The sequence below is a fragment of the Egretta garzetta genome, unplaced genomic scaffold (genome assembly GCF_000687185.1).
Source record: "Egretta garzetta isolate BGI_Z169 unplaced genomic scaffold, ASM68718v1 scaffold912, whole genome shotgun sequence".
In the NCBI taxonomy this organism is placed as follows: Eukaryota; Metazoa; Chordata; class Aves; order Pelecaniformes; family Ardeidae; genus Egretta; species Egretta garzetta.
Genome location: NW_009258882.1, coordinates 310,492 through 326,162, shown reverse-complemented (window position 1 = coordinate 326,162; position 15,671 = coordinate 310,492). Strand labels below are relative to the sequence as shown.

The window sequence follows — 15,671 nt, the reverse complement described above, 5'->3', positions numbered from 1 at the left end:
CAACGCAATGTCTTTCTTGTAGTGAGGGGCCCAACCCTGACCCCAGCACTCGAGGGGCGGCCCCCCCAGTGCCCAGCACAGGGGCACGCTCCCTGCCCTGCTCCTGCTGGCCACACCACCCCTGATACAAGCCAGGATGCTGCTGGCCCTCTTGGCCACCTGGGCACCCTGCTGGCTCATATCCAGCCGCCTGTGGACCTTCAGAACTGGATGCCTTTGCTTCAGCAAAACGGTTCACAAAGGGCAGCTCAGAAAACAGAACTTGTGTCGCCACAGCTTAAGAAGCAGAAAAGCCGGCAAATGAAAACCATGGAAGCGAAGCCGCTGAGCGTGGAACGCTGCCTACCTTTGTCTTCTTCTCAGGGCTGGGAGGAAGCTCTTTGTTGGGGGGTGCTGTGATATCATTCCCCGTCACAGCTTCAGCTGGCTTGGCCTCTTCTGGTTTTACTGGGAAGAAAAAAAGGAAGGGAGACTCCTTAGGTCTGAGCTTTTTTTTTTGATCTAAATATATTTTTGGTTTGTTTGTTTCCTATTATTCAACACAGGAGCAGGATGAGACAGAATCGAGAGTTACAGATTGACCATTGCTGGAAAATTTCCCCCAAATCAGAACACTTGTAGGAAGAAAGGTTTCCCCTGCAGCAGGCCAGGTTCCTCCAGATGCCATCAGCATCCCATTTCTTGTATTATTCCAGCGGGAAAAGACAGACAGCAGAGGAAGGAAACCCCTGGTTTCATTAAAACAGCAAACCTTCCCCTCTTTCAAGTTATTACACTGAATTATTGGGGTGTTAGTGGTGACGTCCTGACCTCCTCTGGGTTTTATACCATGACCTGTCCCGAGGCAGGGCGCTGCCTTTAACCTGTCCCTATCCTTAGGGCTGTGTCTTCTTCTCGACCTTTCTTCCGCCCACAGCCAGGCGTTGCAGCTCTCCGCAGGGTGGGAGGATTCCCGCTGACGGGAACAGTCGCCCAGGGAAGTGAGAAGATGGAAACCTCATTCAGACCGGCGTGGACCATAGCGCCCCGCGTTAGCGTGGAAGCCATGGCGTCACGCTGCCGTAGGCGGCGTTTCACAGCGCAAAGCTTAGGCTCAGCCACCAGGGTCGCCCCATTTCCCACCGCCAGCGTTCCAGTTTGCTCACGGGCACCCGAGGTTGTGACGCTGAGCGGGGACGGCGAATAACCCACGCTCTTCTCGCAACGGGACCACCACCGCTGCCTCGTCTCCCCGGAAAAAGCAGCCCCCGAAGCACTGCCCAGCCGCCGGCAGGACAACCGCCGCCCTCCCAAGCAAAGAGCTCAACAAAACCAGAATTTAGGAGCAGCTTCAGCAAGTTTTCACCCTAAATCTTATCAATCCTACAGCAGAACCGCCACGCTGCTCTGCACCCCGGGAGGCGCAAGAGCCAATTTCCCTATAAATAGCTTTTAAAAGACCAATTCTCAGCGGCGGTGCTGTACGCCCGCGCTGCTACGAGCCGCCTTCCGCTGTAATTCCTCCGGCATTTGCATTTTGTGACGGATACGGTGCAAACAACCCATCACAAATCTATGCGCTTCCCCGTGTCATCTGGGGATTAAAACAAAGCCCGTCCATACCGGATGCTTCTCCTGACAGACCGCAGTGCTGCGGCGCGCGCGGAGGGCCCAACGGACGGCAGCGCAACCATTCCAACAGCACAAAGGTTGTTTGCCGCAGCATCTGAAAATCCCCATTTTTACGTCATGTTTTCGTGCTTGCCAGTCCTGACGGGAGCATCTCGGAGGAGAGCTCAGGGCTGGGACAGACGCCACCACCGAAGCAAAGAAACTAAAATAAAATTGTGCCTTCCGCTCGCCCCGGTGACGGTCAACAGCCGGACGGTGCTGCTGCTGTTGTTTATTTTTCTGACTCCAGAACAAGTTCAGGAGCTGTTTTTCCCTTGCATTGCATCAGCTTCCAGGTCACACTAAAGCTTTTGCAGCTCTGGGGTTAGCATCCCCGGCATGCAAAAAAGGCTCGTGAAGAAAAACGAGCAGCAAACCGCACAGGCTGGACACTGTTTTTAATGCAAAATCCTAAAGAATCGCTCGCGTTCGCCTCGAAAGCCCATTTTTTTTGTAGCTAATCTGTATTGCCTCCTCCATACCAGTTTTCTCCACTGCATTTCACTAAGCCTTTACGTTCTCCCGCATTCAGCTGCTCAGATTTCTCTACGGCAATAGCAGAAAGAGCAATCGCTGCCGACAGTCCCCATTTCCAACCAGCAACCTTCTGCCCCTTCGCCGCTCGCTGCCCCTGCGACCCCACGCCTGGGCGTTATTTTGAACCCTACTGGTCTCAAATATCCCAGACCCCAGGGGGACTTCCCTCCCCTTGTGCTGCCCGTTGTCTTTCTTCCAGCTAATTCAGTTGCGGCTGTAACCCCCCCGGCCCGAGAGCATCCACGCAGCGACGGGCATTCGTCTGCTCAGGGCGCCTAACGCGGCTCCCCGAGAAAACCCTCCGCTTCCAAAGCTCTAGGATTGGAACTCCAGCAGCTCCCACGCTTCTGCACTAACGACCACACGAATTCCACGTTATTACGTGTAACTTAATCAAAGGCGGGCTGCCACGCAAGAACTGTGGAGTGAGTAACTTCCACACACCAAATTACCGGAGGATGCGTTACGGTTCTACAAAGCAAATAGGATTTGTTTTCTTTTTTAAGTGTAAACCAGAAAGGTAGCATCACCCAGCTGATGGAGCCTCGCCGCGGGACAGCACATGGAATCATAGAGTGGTTTGGGCTGGCAAAGCCCTTTCAGCTCCCCCAGCCCAACCGCCCCCTACCCCTTGCCGTCCCACCCCCAAACCCTGGCCCTAAGCACCTCGTCTGCCCGGCTTTTTAATAATGATAATAAACAACCCAGGAGAGCTGGGCAGGGAAGTTTCCTATTTCGGGGCCCCAGCACGGCTGTCCAGGTTCCATCCCTCGCAGGCTCTGACGAAGTGGGGTATGTGCCCCCCTGCCCACCCCCCCCAAGGGATTAGAGAAGGGCAGTTTTGGGTTGGGCTGCCTCAATTTGAGTAACGACCCAATGTGCTCATCAGTCCATTTGCTTTCATTCCTCGTTTAATTAGGAGGGTGCTCTCTCCTATCCGGAGCAGAGCGCTGCCTGGGAAGATTTCCTGGTTACAGGGAATATTAGGAAAAGCTGCCAAACCTTAATCACATTTGTTCATTAGATTTATTTAAGAGACTTTTCAGTTTGTTTGTTCCTCCAAGCATAGCGACAAACCTCTGAGAGATATTTCAAAGACGTTTTGTCGGGAGCTGTAGCCCTGAGCAGGGCTCCTCCTTCCGCCGCCGCAGCTCCCGCTCCTCGTGCTGTTCACTGATGGAGAAAAATTCAGCTCAGCTGAGTCAGCACCCAGACCAGAATTACTCCTGAGGGAAAGGGACCTGTGAGTCCTGGTGGACGACAAGGAGGCCATGAGCCAGCAGGGTGCCCTTGGTGCCAAGAAGGGCAATGGCATCCTGGGGTGCATCAAGAGGAGTTTGGCTAGCAGGGCGAGGGAGGTTCTCCTCCCCCTCTACTCTGCCCTGGGGAGACCCCACCTGGAGCACTGGGTCCAGTTCTGGGCTCCCCAGTTCAAGAAAGATGAGGAACTCCTAGAAAGAGTCCAGAGGAGAGCAACAAGGATGATGGGGGGAATAGAGCATCTCCCCTAGGAGGAAAGGCTGAGGGAGCTGGGCTTGTTCAGCCTGGAGCAGAGGAGGCTGAGGGGAGCCCTCATCGCTGCCTACAACTGCCTGAGAGGAGGGGGGAGCCGGGGGGGTCGGGCTCTGCTCCCAGGGAAGGGGCGATGGGACGAGGGGCACCGGCCTCAAGTTGTGCCAGGGCAGGGTGAGGTTGGCCATGGGGAACAATTCCTTCCCCTTGGGGCTGTCAGGCACTGGAAGGGGCTGCCCAGGGAAGGGGTCGAGTCCCCAGCCCTGGGGGGATTTAACAGCCGGGCAGAGGCGGTGCTGAGGGCCGGGGTTTGGGGGTGGGACCGCAGGGGTAGGGGAATGGTTGAGCTTGATGATCTTAAAGGGCTTTTCCAACCTCAGTGATTCTATGATTAAAACAAGACCTACACAACTTGTAGGTGGTAGAAACCGGACTTCTCCCCTACTGACTCCGCACCAGCCTTGCCAGAGCCTCACCACCGTGGTGCTCGGTTGGCCAACCCAACCCTGCCCAAAAGCAGCCCCTGAGCTGCAGTAACACACAGCCAAGACCACGCGCAGAAGCCGTAGCGATGAAACTACGTATGGCAAAGGCACACTAAGGCCAGGAAGTTAAAAAGCATGTTTTTAAAATAAATTTGTCACCAGAAACCAGGTATTTGCCATTGCTGGATGAAGGAGCCGGCGAACAAGACCACACGGTGTTCAGATAAAGCTGAAGTCGGTGGGAACAAGGCTCCTAACAAATAAGCACTGGTGATTCTTCAGAATAAACAGTAAAAATGAGATGATCTATGCCAAAATGGACACTCAACAAAAAAAAGCTTCAGCTCCTTGTTATAAAAGAGGACAATACTCTTCCTATAGATGTTAGAAATTCTGGAAGATGTAACTCATTAAGTTTGTCTCGTACAAGCAGGGTGAGCCATAAAAAACACTAATGAGGGAATTTATAAGTCTGCCTCCAACAGCCAAGTTTAAATACCGTGACGCAAAGAAAGCACATGGGGCCGTCCAGGCAGCTGTGGAGTAGGCACGGTCTCCTGAAAGGCAATTCATCCCGAGTTTTAGGTATCTGCACCCACTCAGAACATGTTATTTACACGAGAACCCTGGTGTCCAAGGAGACATTTAACATATTTCATCCTTAACCTCTCAGTTCCATGCAGCTGCAGCTCTGGCAGGGGTTACCAGCAGGGGGTGAGGCGTCGCTAGAAGAAACGTGATGGGTGCTAAAGCGATGCAAGTAGATGATGCAATGGGTTTAGGAATGATCACAGAATCCCAGAATCCCAGCATGGCCGGGGCTGGCAGGGCCCTCGGGAGCTCACCCAGTGCCACCCCCCTGCCCAAGCAGGCTCACCCAGAGCAGGGGGCACAGGACAGCGTCCAGGCGGGGGTTGAAGATCTCCAGAGAAGGAGACTCCACAGCCCCCCTGGGCAGCCTGGACCAGGGCTCGGGCACCCTCACAGTCAACAAGTTCTTCCTCACGTTCAACTGGAACCTCTTGTGCTTCAGTTTGTGCCCATGGCCCCTTGTCCTGGTGCTGGGCACTACTGAGAAGAGTCTGGCTCTGTCCTCGTGACCCCCACCCTTGAGATATTTGTAGATGTTGATGAGATCCCCTCTCAGCCTTCTCTTCTCCAGGCTGAACAAGCCCAGCTCCCTCAGCCTTTGATACCTTTTCCCCCCCAAAAGAACAGACTGTAGAACAGCCACCCTATCAGCCGTATAAAAGACCAAAGCTGTCCTCCAAGGCTCAACGTTAATGTTTAAATATTATTTACTTCTTTTCTTTTTGTGTATTATTTCTTTATAAAAACTCCTCTGTTTGAACAGCAAGTTGCTCACCAAAGTTTCCCGTCTTGTGCTAACACAGCTCAAGAGAATTTTCCAAGGAGCCTTCGAGCTCATCTTAAAACTAGTCGTTCGGACCAACCCGTTCTGCCACATCCACAGAAAACTCATCCACTAAACCACAAGATTCTGATATCAAAGCTTTTCCTCTGGTTATTTTTCCTCCTGCAAGACTTTCTCACTTTAGAAGGAGGTTAAGGAATGGAGCATTTCCCCTTCATAGAATCATAGAATCACAGAATGTTTTGGGTGGGAAGGGACCCCCAGAGGTCACCCAGCCCAACCCCCCTGCAGGAGCAGGGACACCTTGAACCACATCAGGTTGCTCACAGCCCTGGCCAACCTGGCCTGGAATGGTCCCAGGGATGGGGCCTCCACCCCCTCTCTGGGCAACCCCTGCCAGGGTTTCACCACCCTCACTGGAAAGAATTTCTTCCTTACATCCAGTCTAAACCTCCCCTGCTTCAGTTTAAAGCCATCCCCCCTTGTCCTGTCCCAGCTGGCCCTGCTAAAAAGCTTGTCCCCCCCTTTCCTCTGGGCCCCCTTGAAGCCCTGACCGGCCGCACTCAGCTCTGCCCGCAGCCTTCTCTTCTCCAGGCTGAACACCCCCAACTCTCCCAGCCTGGCCCCAGAGCAGAGGGGCTCCAGCCCTCGGAGCATTTTAGTAGCCCTCCCCTGGCCCCGCTCCAACAGGTCCATGTCCTCCTGGTGCTGAGGGCTCCCGAGCTGGACGCAGGGCTCCAGGGGAGGTCTCCCCAGAGCAGAGTAGAGGGGCACAATCCCTCCCTCGACGCTGGCCACGCTTCTCCTGATGCAGCCCAGGGTAGGGTTGACCATACCACAAGGATGTACAGAACCTCCCTCCACATGAATAAATAAATGGTGATGAAGACTTTGATTAATTTTAAGCTCTGCTGTCTGAAAACCACGGGCGCCTTTTGAGAAAGACCAAGGAATAAGACAAACCAAACTCGGTGCTTTGACAGAGTTTGGGGGTTTTTTTCAAAGCAGCAACAAAGTGGGGGCAAAAGCTGCTGAAGTCCGTTTGAAAGCAGAACAGCTGGGTGATAGGAAACAGCAGCGGAGGTGATGTTGACCTTCGCACTTCTGAACTAAGAGGAGAATAACGCAGTAAGGAAGGGCAGGGTGACACAAACTGCCACGGCACCCCTTCCAGCTGCACAAGCCTCGCATAAAAAGGAGCATTGCAAACCCCCGTATTGAAAGCCCTTGAACTCATTTCTCAGAATGCAATTACAGCTATTGCACAGGGTTACTGTGAGCATTCAGCAATGCCAAAGTGGCCAAGCGCCACAGGATCACAGAGCAACGCAGGGTTGGAAGGGACCTCGGAGGTCACCAGCCCAACCCATCACTCAAAGCAAGGTCCCAGCAGATCAGGTTGCTTACAGTCAAGGTCAGCGTAATTTCCAAACAGAAGGAAAAACTTCTTCAACATGAAGGAGGGCAAACACTGGAAGAGGCCCAACGAGATTGCGAGATACCCATCCTTGGAGACACTCAGACCTGGAAGGGATGCACGTGGCCCTGGAGCAACCTGATCTACTTACACGTGGCTTTGAGTCAGGGGGTTAAACCGGAGACCTCCAGAGCTCTGTTCCAGTCTAAGTGACTCTGTGTTACAGCTACAGAGTGGAGGATGCCCGCGTCGTACACAATTAATCATATGTCTTCTTGAAGCCAAGTCCCAATTAGGACTAACTATATATAGCTATCATAAGGAGAAAATACCACCCCACTCTCCTCCAGAAAAACCTCTCTCCCTCACCATCCCGTGACTTGCAGTTTAGAGACCACTTCTCCAACAGCTTTTTAGTCCATGGAACCATTTAACATCACAATAGCAGAACATCCTAAGTTGGAAGGGATGGCTGGAGGTCATTTAGCCCAGCCCCCCAAATTATAGCAGATTGCCTGGGGGTTTTCAATCATATTCTGAGCTTCTCCAAGGATGGAGATTCCACATCTTGGGGCTTCTCCTCCAATAGCTGATTAGCCTCACGGTAAAAAAAAAAACAAAAACATAAGAAAATACCACAATTCACAAGTTCCCAGCACAAGATGTTTTACAGCTTCACTGTGAATTGCTCACAAGTCACCCAGCATCGTTTGCTTGCATCTGCTGCTGCTATTTTCGTTTGATGACCCATATTCCTATACTGGAAGAACTGAACAGTCTTCTCTTGTTCCCAACGTTCAGGCCATTAATGACTTTATAGACAATAATCACAACCACCTCCCCTTCATCGAATCATAGAATCACAGAATGTTTTGGGTGGGAAGGGACCCCCAGAGCCCACCCAGCCCAACCCCCCTGCAGGAGCAGGGACACCTTGAACCACATCAGGTTGCTCCCAGCCCCGGCCAACCTGGCCTGGAATGGTCCCAGGGATGGGGCCTCCACCCCCTCTCTGGGCAACCCCTGCCAGGCTTTCACCACCCTCACTGCAAAGAATTTCTGCCTTAGATCCAGTCTAAACCTCCCCTGCTTCAGTTTAAAGCCATCCCCCCTTGTCCTGTCCCAGCTGGCCCTACTAAAAAGCTTGTCCCCCCCTTTCCTCTGGGCCCCCTTGAAGCCCTGACCGGCCGCACTCAGCTCTGCCCGCAGCCTTCTCTTCTCCAGGCTGAACACCCCCAACCCTCCCAGCCTGGCCTCAGAGCAGAGGGGCTCCAGCCCTCGGAGCATTTTAGTAGCCCTCCCCTGGCCCCGCTCCAACAGTGGCCGCCAGGGGTGGGGTTGGCTTCTGGGCTTCCAGTGCCCATGGCCGGCTCATGGCCAGCTTTTCATCCACCAGCACCCCCAAGTCCCTCTGGGCAGGGCTGCTCTCCATCCTTTCATCCCCCAGCCTGTATGGATCCTGGCGGTTGCCCCGACCCAGGGGCAGGACCTTGCAAGTCCTCTCTCTCCCAGGCTGAAGAGTTTTAGTTTATTCGGCCATTCCCCCACGAATTTCTCTAATAGGATGCCTTTATTTATCACACTTCTCATCCTATGACAACCTTTTTGAGGCAGAGGACAACACGCAGATTTACACATCGCCTTCAGAACACAAGCGCACAGCGGATCTACAAACGGGTAGCATTTTGTTCTCCCTTCTTTCTGAATTCCTGGAGCTCCACTTGGTAAAGGAAAGCCATACAAAAGCACCCTTGTGCCACCCAGCAAACCCTCACAACAGCAGCGTTATTGCTCCTCCTCGACCAGCGCAGAAACAAAACCGCCAGGGTTACAGCTCGTGCGAGGTGACACGGAGCTGGTACCCACGAGGAGAGCAAACACAGACCTTCAGTCTCCCAGATCCCTTCACCATCAGTTTTGCTGTAGCGGCTCTCGTGAAAGCTGTTACTGTGTGCGAAAAAAACAGGCACTAAATCTGAAAAGCTTTACTGTTTGGGTTTCCTTCCCTGCAGAAATAAAATTAGGAAAAAGTACTGATAGAAACGTACCCGCGAGGATCTTTTTAAAGTTAAACCACGTTACGGCATCATTTGATGAACCATGACACCCTGAACACAAGCTCATGCGCGTGTATTTCTCAAATACCACGCAGCAACTTATTCAAGAAGAAGCATTCCCAAGCATTGACTCCCCACGTCTAAAGGGGCAGGAGAAGGCCCCAGTGTAACGTATCTCAGGCTCATCCCAAAGGCCAAAAGCAGTGTATTGGGTTTGTGTGGTGAGGTCTTGGTAGTGGGGGGGCTACAGGGGTGGCTGCTGTGAGAAGCTGCCAGAAGTTTTCCCTGTGTCCGCCGCTGGCCAAGGCCAAGCCCATCAGTGATGGTGGAAGCACCTCTGGGATAACAGATTTAAGAAGGAAAAAAACAGCTGCGGCTCAGTAGCCGGAGAGAGAAGAGAAGTGAGAGGATGGGAGAGAAAACAGCCCTGCAGACACCAAGGTCAGTGAAGAAGGAGGAGCAGGAGGTGCTCCAGGCGCCGGAGCAGAGATTTGCCTGCAGCCCGTGGTGAAGACCATGGTGAGGCAGGCTGTCCCCCTGCAGCCCATGGTGAAGACCATGGTGAGGCAGGCTGTCCCCCTGCAGCCCACGGAGGCCCACAGTGGAGCAGATATCCACCTGTAGCCCGTGAAGGACCCCACACTGGAGTGGGTGGATGCCCAAAGGGAGGAGGCTGTGACCCTGTGGGAAGCCTGTGCCAGATCAGGTTCCTGGCAAGACTTTGTGGACCTGTGGGGAAGGAGCCCACACCAAGTCAGGTTTGCTGGCAAGACCTGTGACCCTGCAGGGGACCCATGCTGGAGCAGTCTGCTCCTGAGGGACTGCACCCCGTGGAAATTATGGACCCATGCTGGAGCAGTTCGTGAAGAACTGTGACCCCATGGGAAGGACTCATATTGGAGAAGTTTGTGGAGGACTGTCTGCCGTGGGAGGGACCCCAGGCTGGAGCAGGGGAAGAGTCCTGGAGAGGATGAAGAAGCGGCAGAGACAACGTGTGATGAACTGACCCCAACCCCCATTCCCGTCCCCCTGCGACGCTGGGGGGGAGTAGGCAGAGAAACTGGGAGTGAAGTTTAGCCCAGAAAGAAGTGAGGGGTGGAGGGAAGGTGTTTTATGATTCAGCAGTTTTTATCCTCTCCTTCTCTGATTTTGATTGATAATAAATTAAGTTAATTTTATCAAGTTGAGTCTGTTTTGCCCATGATGGTAACTGGGGAATGATCTCTCCCTGTCCTTATCTCAACCCCTGAGCCCTTTGATTTACTTTGCTCTCCTCTGTCCGGTTAAAGAGGGGAGCGATGGAGCGGCTTTGGGGGGCCCCTGGCATCCAGCCAGGCTCAAACCACCACAAGCAGGTATTTCTATTTTCTGGTACTGCAGTAAGCAAAAGCTCAAATGCAGGTAAAGGACAGTGGTACCTACATGGCTGGGAGGTTTTTAAGAGCGTTAGCTCTTGTTTTGCTTTCGCTCCTTCATCGACTCGCTAAACGAGCATTTCAATGGGTACCTGAGATGCTTAAACCCTCTCATCTCCCACCTATCCCACTGGGGAAGGTCCCATTTGATGGACCTGTGTTTCCCCTGCCTTGCCCCTGGCTGCTGATCCGGGCCGTCTCGTTGATGTGGAAGGGGACTTGCAGCTGCATCCCAACATGCTTGTGAACGGGGCCAGGCACCCATCTCCCGTATCCCCAGCCAGGGATATTTAGCAGGCTAAGCTGACCTAGAACATCACTCAATGAAACAGCTCCGTAATTCTCATAGGGATTAGAGTCATCAGCTGAAAAGCCATTAAGAGAAATGGATTAAGCAATAAGGCAATGACCATCTTGACTCTCCCTCTTAAATGTAAACAACCTTAGAAACAAAACCAGACCACGTTAAACACTGCTTTTGCCCAAAACGCTGCAGAGAGGCTCGAGCTCTTCCTTGTTCATCCATCACCACCCAGAAGGAGCTGCTTCATCGCAAACCCCACCATCAAATAAAGCCTTTATGTGTGAGGCTCTTAAGACAAAAGTATCTACAAATATAATAAATCACAGTTTGAGCGGGCGTACAGCCCTCGTCTGCTTTCTCCTCTCCAGAAAAGGCCAAAGCAAATGTCTCCTGCTTGACCCAAATACAGGAGAGCAAAGCGTTTCATCTGGCACCGAGCGCAACCCAATCCATGTGCCCATTTTCACTCATTATCAAGAATTGAGGACTAAACCAGGTGGCCTGCATCTCACCTGCGTCTTCGCCTGCATCTCGTAAACCTAGGTTGAGTTGCTAAGACTCTTTTATTTTTTACCCAGGAAGGGAAATCCTAAATCAGAACTTGTCCGCCTAGAACAACCTAAACCGCTTGTCACCTAACGTGGCACGAACTGAAATCAAACAGCTATTTAAATTCATTAACATCCTCTGTTTGACTGCAATACCGTGCTGGAAGCTAACAAAATCGTGAGCTTTTCCCTTTTCATTGAGTAAAGTGGAAGCCCATTCATAAACCCAACAGAAAGCTCCATTTGCTGTCAACACCCCCGGCAAACCAAAGTGCGAGAGACAAGCACACCTCCCATCACACTAAAAACCCCCAGCACAAACTGAAGCTGCCCTAGAAGGGATATCAAGCGGGGGGGCAGGGAAGAAATGACGCCTGAATTCATATTTCAGGCTGTCCCCAAGCCTGGTCCGAAGGCTGATGAAAGCTTGGAGCATTTCCAGGTGGCCGCTCGAGTGTGGGCAGTGCTTGGGCCAGGGAGACACCGGGGGTATTTTCAGTATCTGAAGGCATAAAACTGCAATTCCATACTGTTCAAAATGCAAAACAATTACGCGCTCGATCCCGTCTCTGAACGCTTAAGCACAAAGATATTACCAACGACCCAACGAGTCCAACTTTAACTTCTTGCACGTCATCCAGTATCAACAAGAAGCCCTGGAGAAGCAGGTCCGAGGGGTCTTTCTAACCCTGGCATCAGCTGATATATCCCTGGCCTTGGACTTGAAGCGTGACATTTTATGTCCTTTTATCCTATCCAGCGTGCCCTGAAGACCCACCCATAGAAGTTCCCAGTCTTTAAGTCCTGCCACACTTGTCGCCTCCAGCTCGCAGCAGGCATTTCCAGGGACGAGCACTGCACCCACCGCCACGAACAACGTCCCTGCATAAGACGAGCACGTGTTGCCCTCAACCCATCTTCTGCCCCCAAACATCTCCCTGCCCTTCCATCTCTCTCCCCAGAGCATGGGGGAAGAGGGAAGCTCACGTAACCTGCCGTAACCCACTGTTCTGACGGCAGCCTCCCTCTGAGGCCCTGCAGTTTTGGGGATTTTTGAGAAAGCCCAGCGGGCGTTGCAGAGCAGGGAACCCACCCGACTTAGGTAGCGATTACAATACTCCCAGCATCCATTTTGAACTCAGCCCCTGAGTGATGCCAATGTTTATTGGATACTTAAGGCTGAACATGCACACAAAAAGGAAGAGTTTCCACTGATCTCCCCAGCCTGTCCAGCCACTCTTTACCACCGGTGCCTTCGTTTTCTCCTCCTTCCCGCAGCCTGCCATCCTTTCTTCCTTTTCTTCCTCATTAAAAGTGCAATTTCATCTGGCAGGGAGGCGTGTTGGCAAGCCACCATCCACGCCACTAACATTACTTGAGCAAGTGTCGGTAGTTCATGACGAGGTAGCTGGGCTGGTATTTCCTAATCCCATAATTAACTTTAATCACGGCCTAACTCAGTCATGCTGGCAGCCTCAGATCCTGCATTTATCTAAACCACAAAGTGTTCTGCTGCAAAAAAACATACCCTGCAGGAGATTCAGAAGTTTCACTGGATTGCACCCCTTGCTTATGGATTTATAAAGAAATTAAGAGTCAGAAAACCAAGACAGTTTTTCTGATGCACACGCTGAGCTGCTGAGCATCCGAGAGGTGACAGCCTTAGCTCAGCGTGGTCCAGCTGGCATTTCAGGTATTTCAGTATTTCAGAGCAGAAAATATTTCAAACGTTGGAGGGAATTCAAAGAAAATGAGAAAAGGCAGAAGGGGAAGGCAGCGGTGACCTTGGGTATCTAAGCGATAGCATTGGAGGTGACGTATTAGGTGCGTGCAATAAATCACGCAACCGCGTATACACAACGTGAACATGAATCCAAGCTATTGTTGGGTGCAGGGAACAACGCGACTGCTTGTTTTGGTGAGAATCCGCAGCGCCTGCTGATGGGATAAGGGGCCAGACCAAGCTCTGCGGCTCAGCTCTGACCAGGACTCAGCTGCAGCCAGGATCTCCTCACGGAACGGGTACGCCTTTCGGCAAGTTTTTAGAATGAAATTAAACCAATGTCTCGTCATACTAACACCCAACTATCTGCAAGAGAGAAGTATTTTACACGCAATTCTAGGTCACCTTAAAAACCAGCACTAGTAGAGGTTTAGCACAAAAAACCCCAACCAACCAAACCCTGGCTGGATAGGACTGAGGAAATCTACTTTTGGCAGAAGTCCGGAGAGATGCCGTTCAAGTGATTAGAATCAGGTTGGACAATTTTTTCTAACAATTTCTCAGATGAAAAAAGGTGCAAGTGATAAAAAGCTGTCCCCCTGAAGGGAAGTGCCAAGTTCAGAATGAACGGGTCGGACAGGCAGAGCAAGAGAGGAGTTAACAAGGAGAAGGAAAACCGTATTTCCATCAGAGGCAGTAGCTACGTTGGCCAATTCGGACACGTTGCCTTGGGACAGGAGGGCGACCTGCGAGGGCAAGACCATGCCTGAAGCAGGGGAAGTTGATAAGGATGTGAACGGGTAATTCAGCCATGAATAAAACGCAAAGGACGGATTTAGAATCAGTTCTGTACTTACAGCCAAGGCTGCTTGCTTGGTTGGGTTATTTTTATCGTAACCGCCTCTCTGCTTATGAGCAGGGGAGAGGAAGCGAAATCTCATCCTAGAAAGTCTGAAAGCGTTTCGGAAACATCCATGGAATTTTTGACTGTTTTCTCTTGCATTCCAAAAAATTCTTTCTGAACTACACGTCTATAAAGCAAAGAAAACATCTTATTGCTTCTGCTGCTGTGTTTTTTTCCAGGAGAGAAGAAATCCAGGGTTTATTTCTTACCAATGCATTGCACACAGCAGAGCAAACCAAACCAGACTTACGCAGCCGTTAATTTTGGAGAAGAGCATGAAAGAAGAAGCTACAACTCCGTCGTGTTCTTGCCCGGGAAAGCCCGTGAGCTGCTTGCCAACTCAGTTATTACCGTATCCGTTCACACGCAGACCTATGGTTATAAGGATGACAAACGAGCTTTTAAAATGAAGAGTGTGAGAGCACAAAATTTAAAACCTAGATGCTTAAAAAAAAAAGCTTGGCAATACAAATCAGCCATCTGCAAAAGGCAACCCAGCCAGAAGGCTCCGCTTCCCATCTTTCAGTGACCTTCAGTGATTGCTGATGCTCAACCCCTCTGGGGAAACCATGTCAATCCACTTTAAGATTAGGTTTTAAATGTTTCTTTCCGATTTAAAAATCCCACATATCTGTGTTTTGAAATGGTTGCCTCTTCAGCCTGGCAGAATTGGCCAGCCTACCTACAAACCTCGTTGCCCAAATTATGGACCTCCTTGCTAATTTGCCTTGTTGCAAATAAACTTTGGTCGCAGAGCGGATGACAGCAAACCCCACCACCCCAGAAATTCTGCAACGTGAAGGGGCCAGCTGTGACAGGAGAAGGGGTGGTGGCTTTAAACTGAAGCAGGGGAGGTTTAGACTGGATCTAAGGATCTAATTCTGGATCTAATTCTTTCCAGTGAGGGTGGTGAAAGCCTGGCAGGGGTTGCCCAGAGAGGGGGTGGAGGCCCCATCCCTGGGACCATTCCAGGCCAGGTTGGCCGGGGCTGTGAGCAACCTGATGTGGTTCAAGGTGTCCCTGCTCCTGCGGGGGGTTGGGCTGGGTGACCTCTGGGGGTCCCTTCCCCCCCAAACCATTCTGTGATTCTATGATTCTAAAGGCGTGCACAAAGACAATATTCTCTTTTCTGTTCCACATTTGTTGCCAACGCTGCTTTTACCCACGTCATGGTCAAGTCGTCAAGACGACCGATGACCCTTCCGTGTCTAAGTACAAAGTTGGACGCAGGTAAGCACGCAGCTGCACAGATCCTCCTTGCACCCAAGCCAAGACACCTCCAGGCATCCCCTCCGACCGGGGCTCGCAGCCGGGAGCTCCCTGCACCGCTCTGGCGCCTATCGACAGGAGAGCTGACAACTCCTGCCTGTGTGAAAGGACTTGACATTTCTGCTCAGGCTCCGAAGGACCGATGTCTGCAATCCGGGATGCGCTGCCACGAAAACTGACACTACTTCATCTCACGACTGCCAGAGTTATTTAAAATCTGTGCACCAAGTAGACTGTGAGGAATGAGGTAACACTGAGATAAGGGAAAGGGAAGAAGCTAAGAGCTGTTGGCACTTTGGAGTGGGGAGGTTTGTATCCATACAGGCTGGGGGACGAAAGGATGGAGGGCAGCCCTGCCCAGAGGGACCTGGGGGTGCTGGGGGATGAAAAGCTGGCCGTGAGCCGGCCATGGGCGCTGGCAGCCCAGAAGGCCAACCATACTCTGGGCTGCATCAGGAGAAGCATGGCCCGCGGT

The 15,671-nt window shown here is 51.9% G+C and overlaps 1 protein-coding gene across 1 annotated transcript in view; it reads right to left on the bottom strand.

Moving 5' to 3' along the window:
* The window catches only part of LOC104121810 (microtubule-associated protein 4), a 163,549-nt gene that overhangs the window by 32,788 nt on the left and 115,090 nt on the right, over positions 1-15,671 (bottom strand). The window contains exon 12 of the mRNA XM_035889476.1: positions 347-447. Within this exon, the coding sequence (XP_035745369.1) occupies positions 347-447 (101 nt within the window). The remainder of the gene's footprint in view (positions 1-346; positions 448-15,671) is intronic.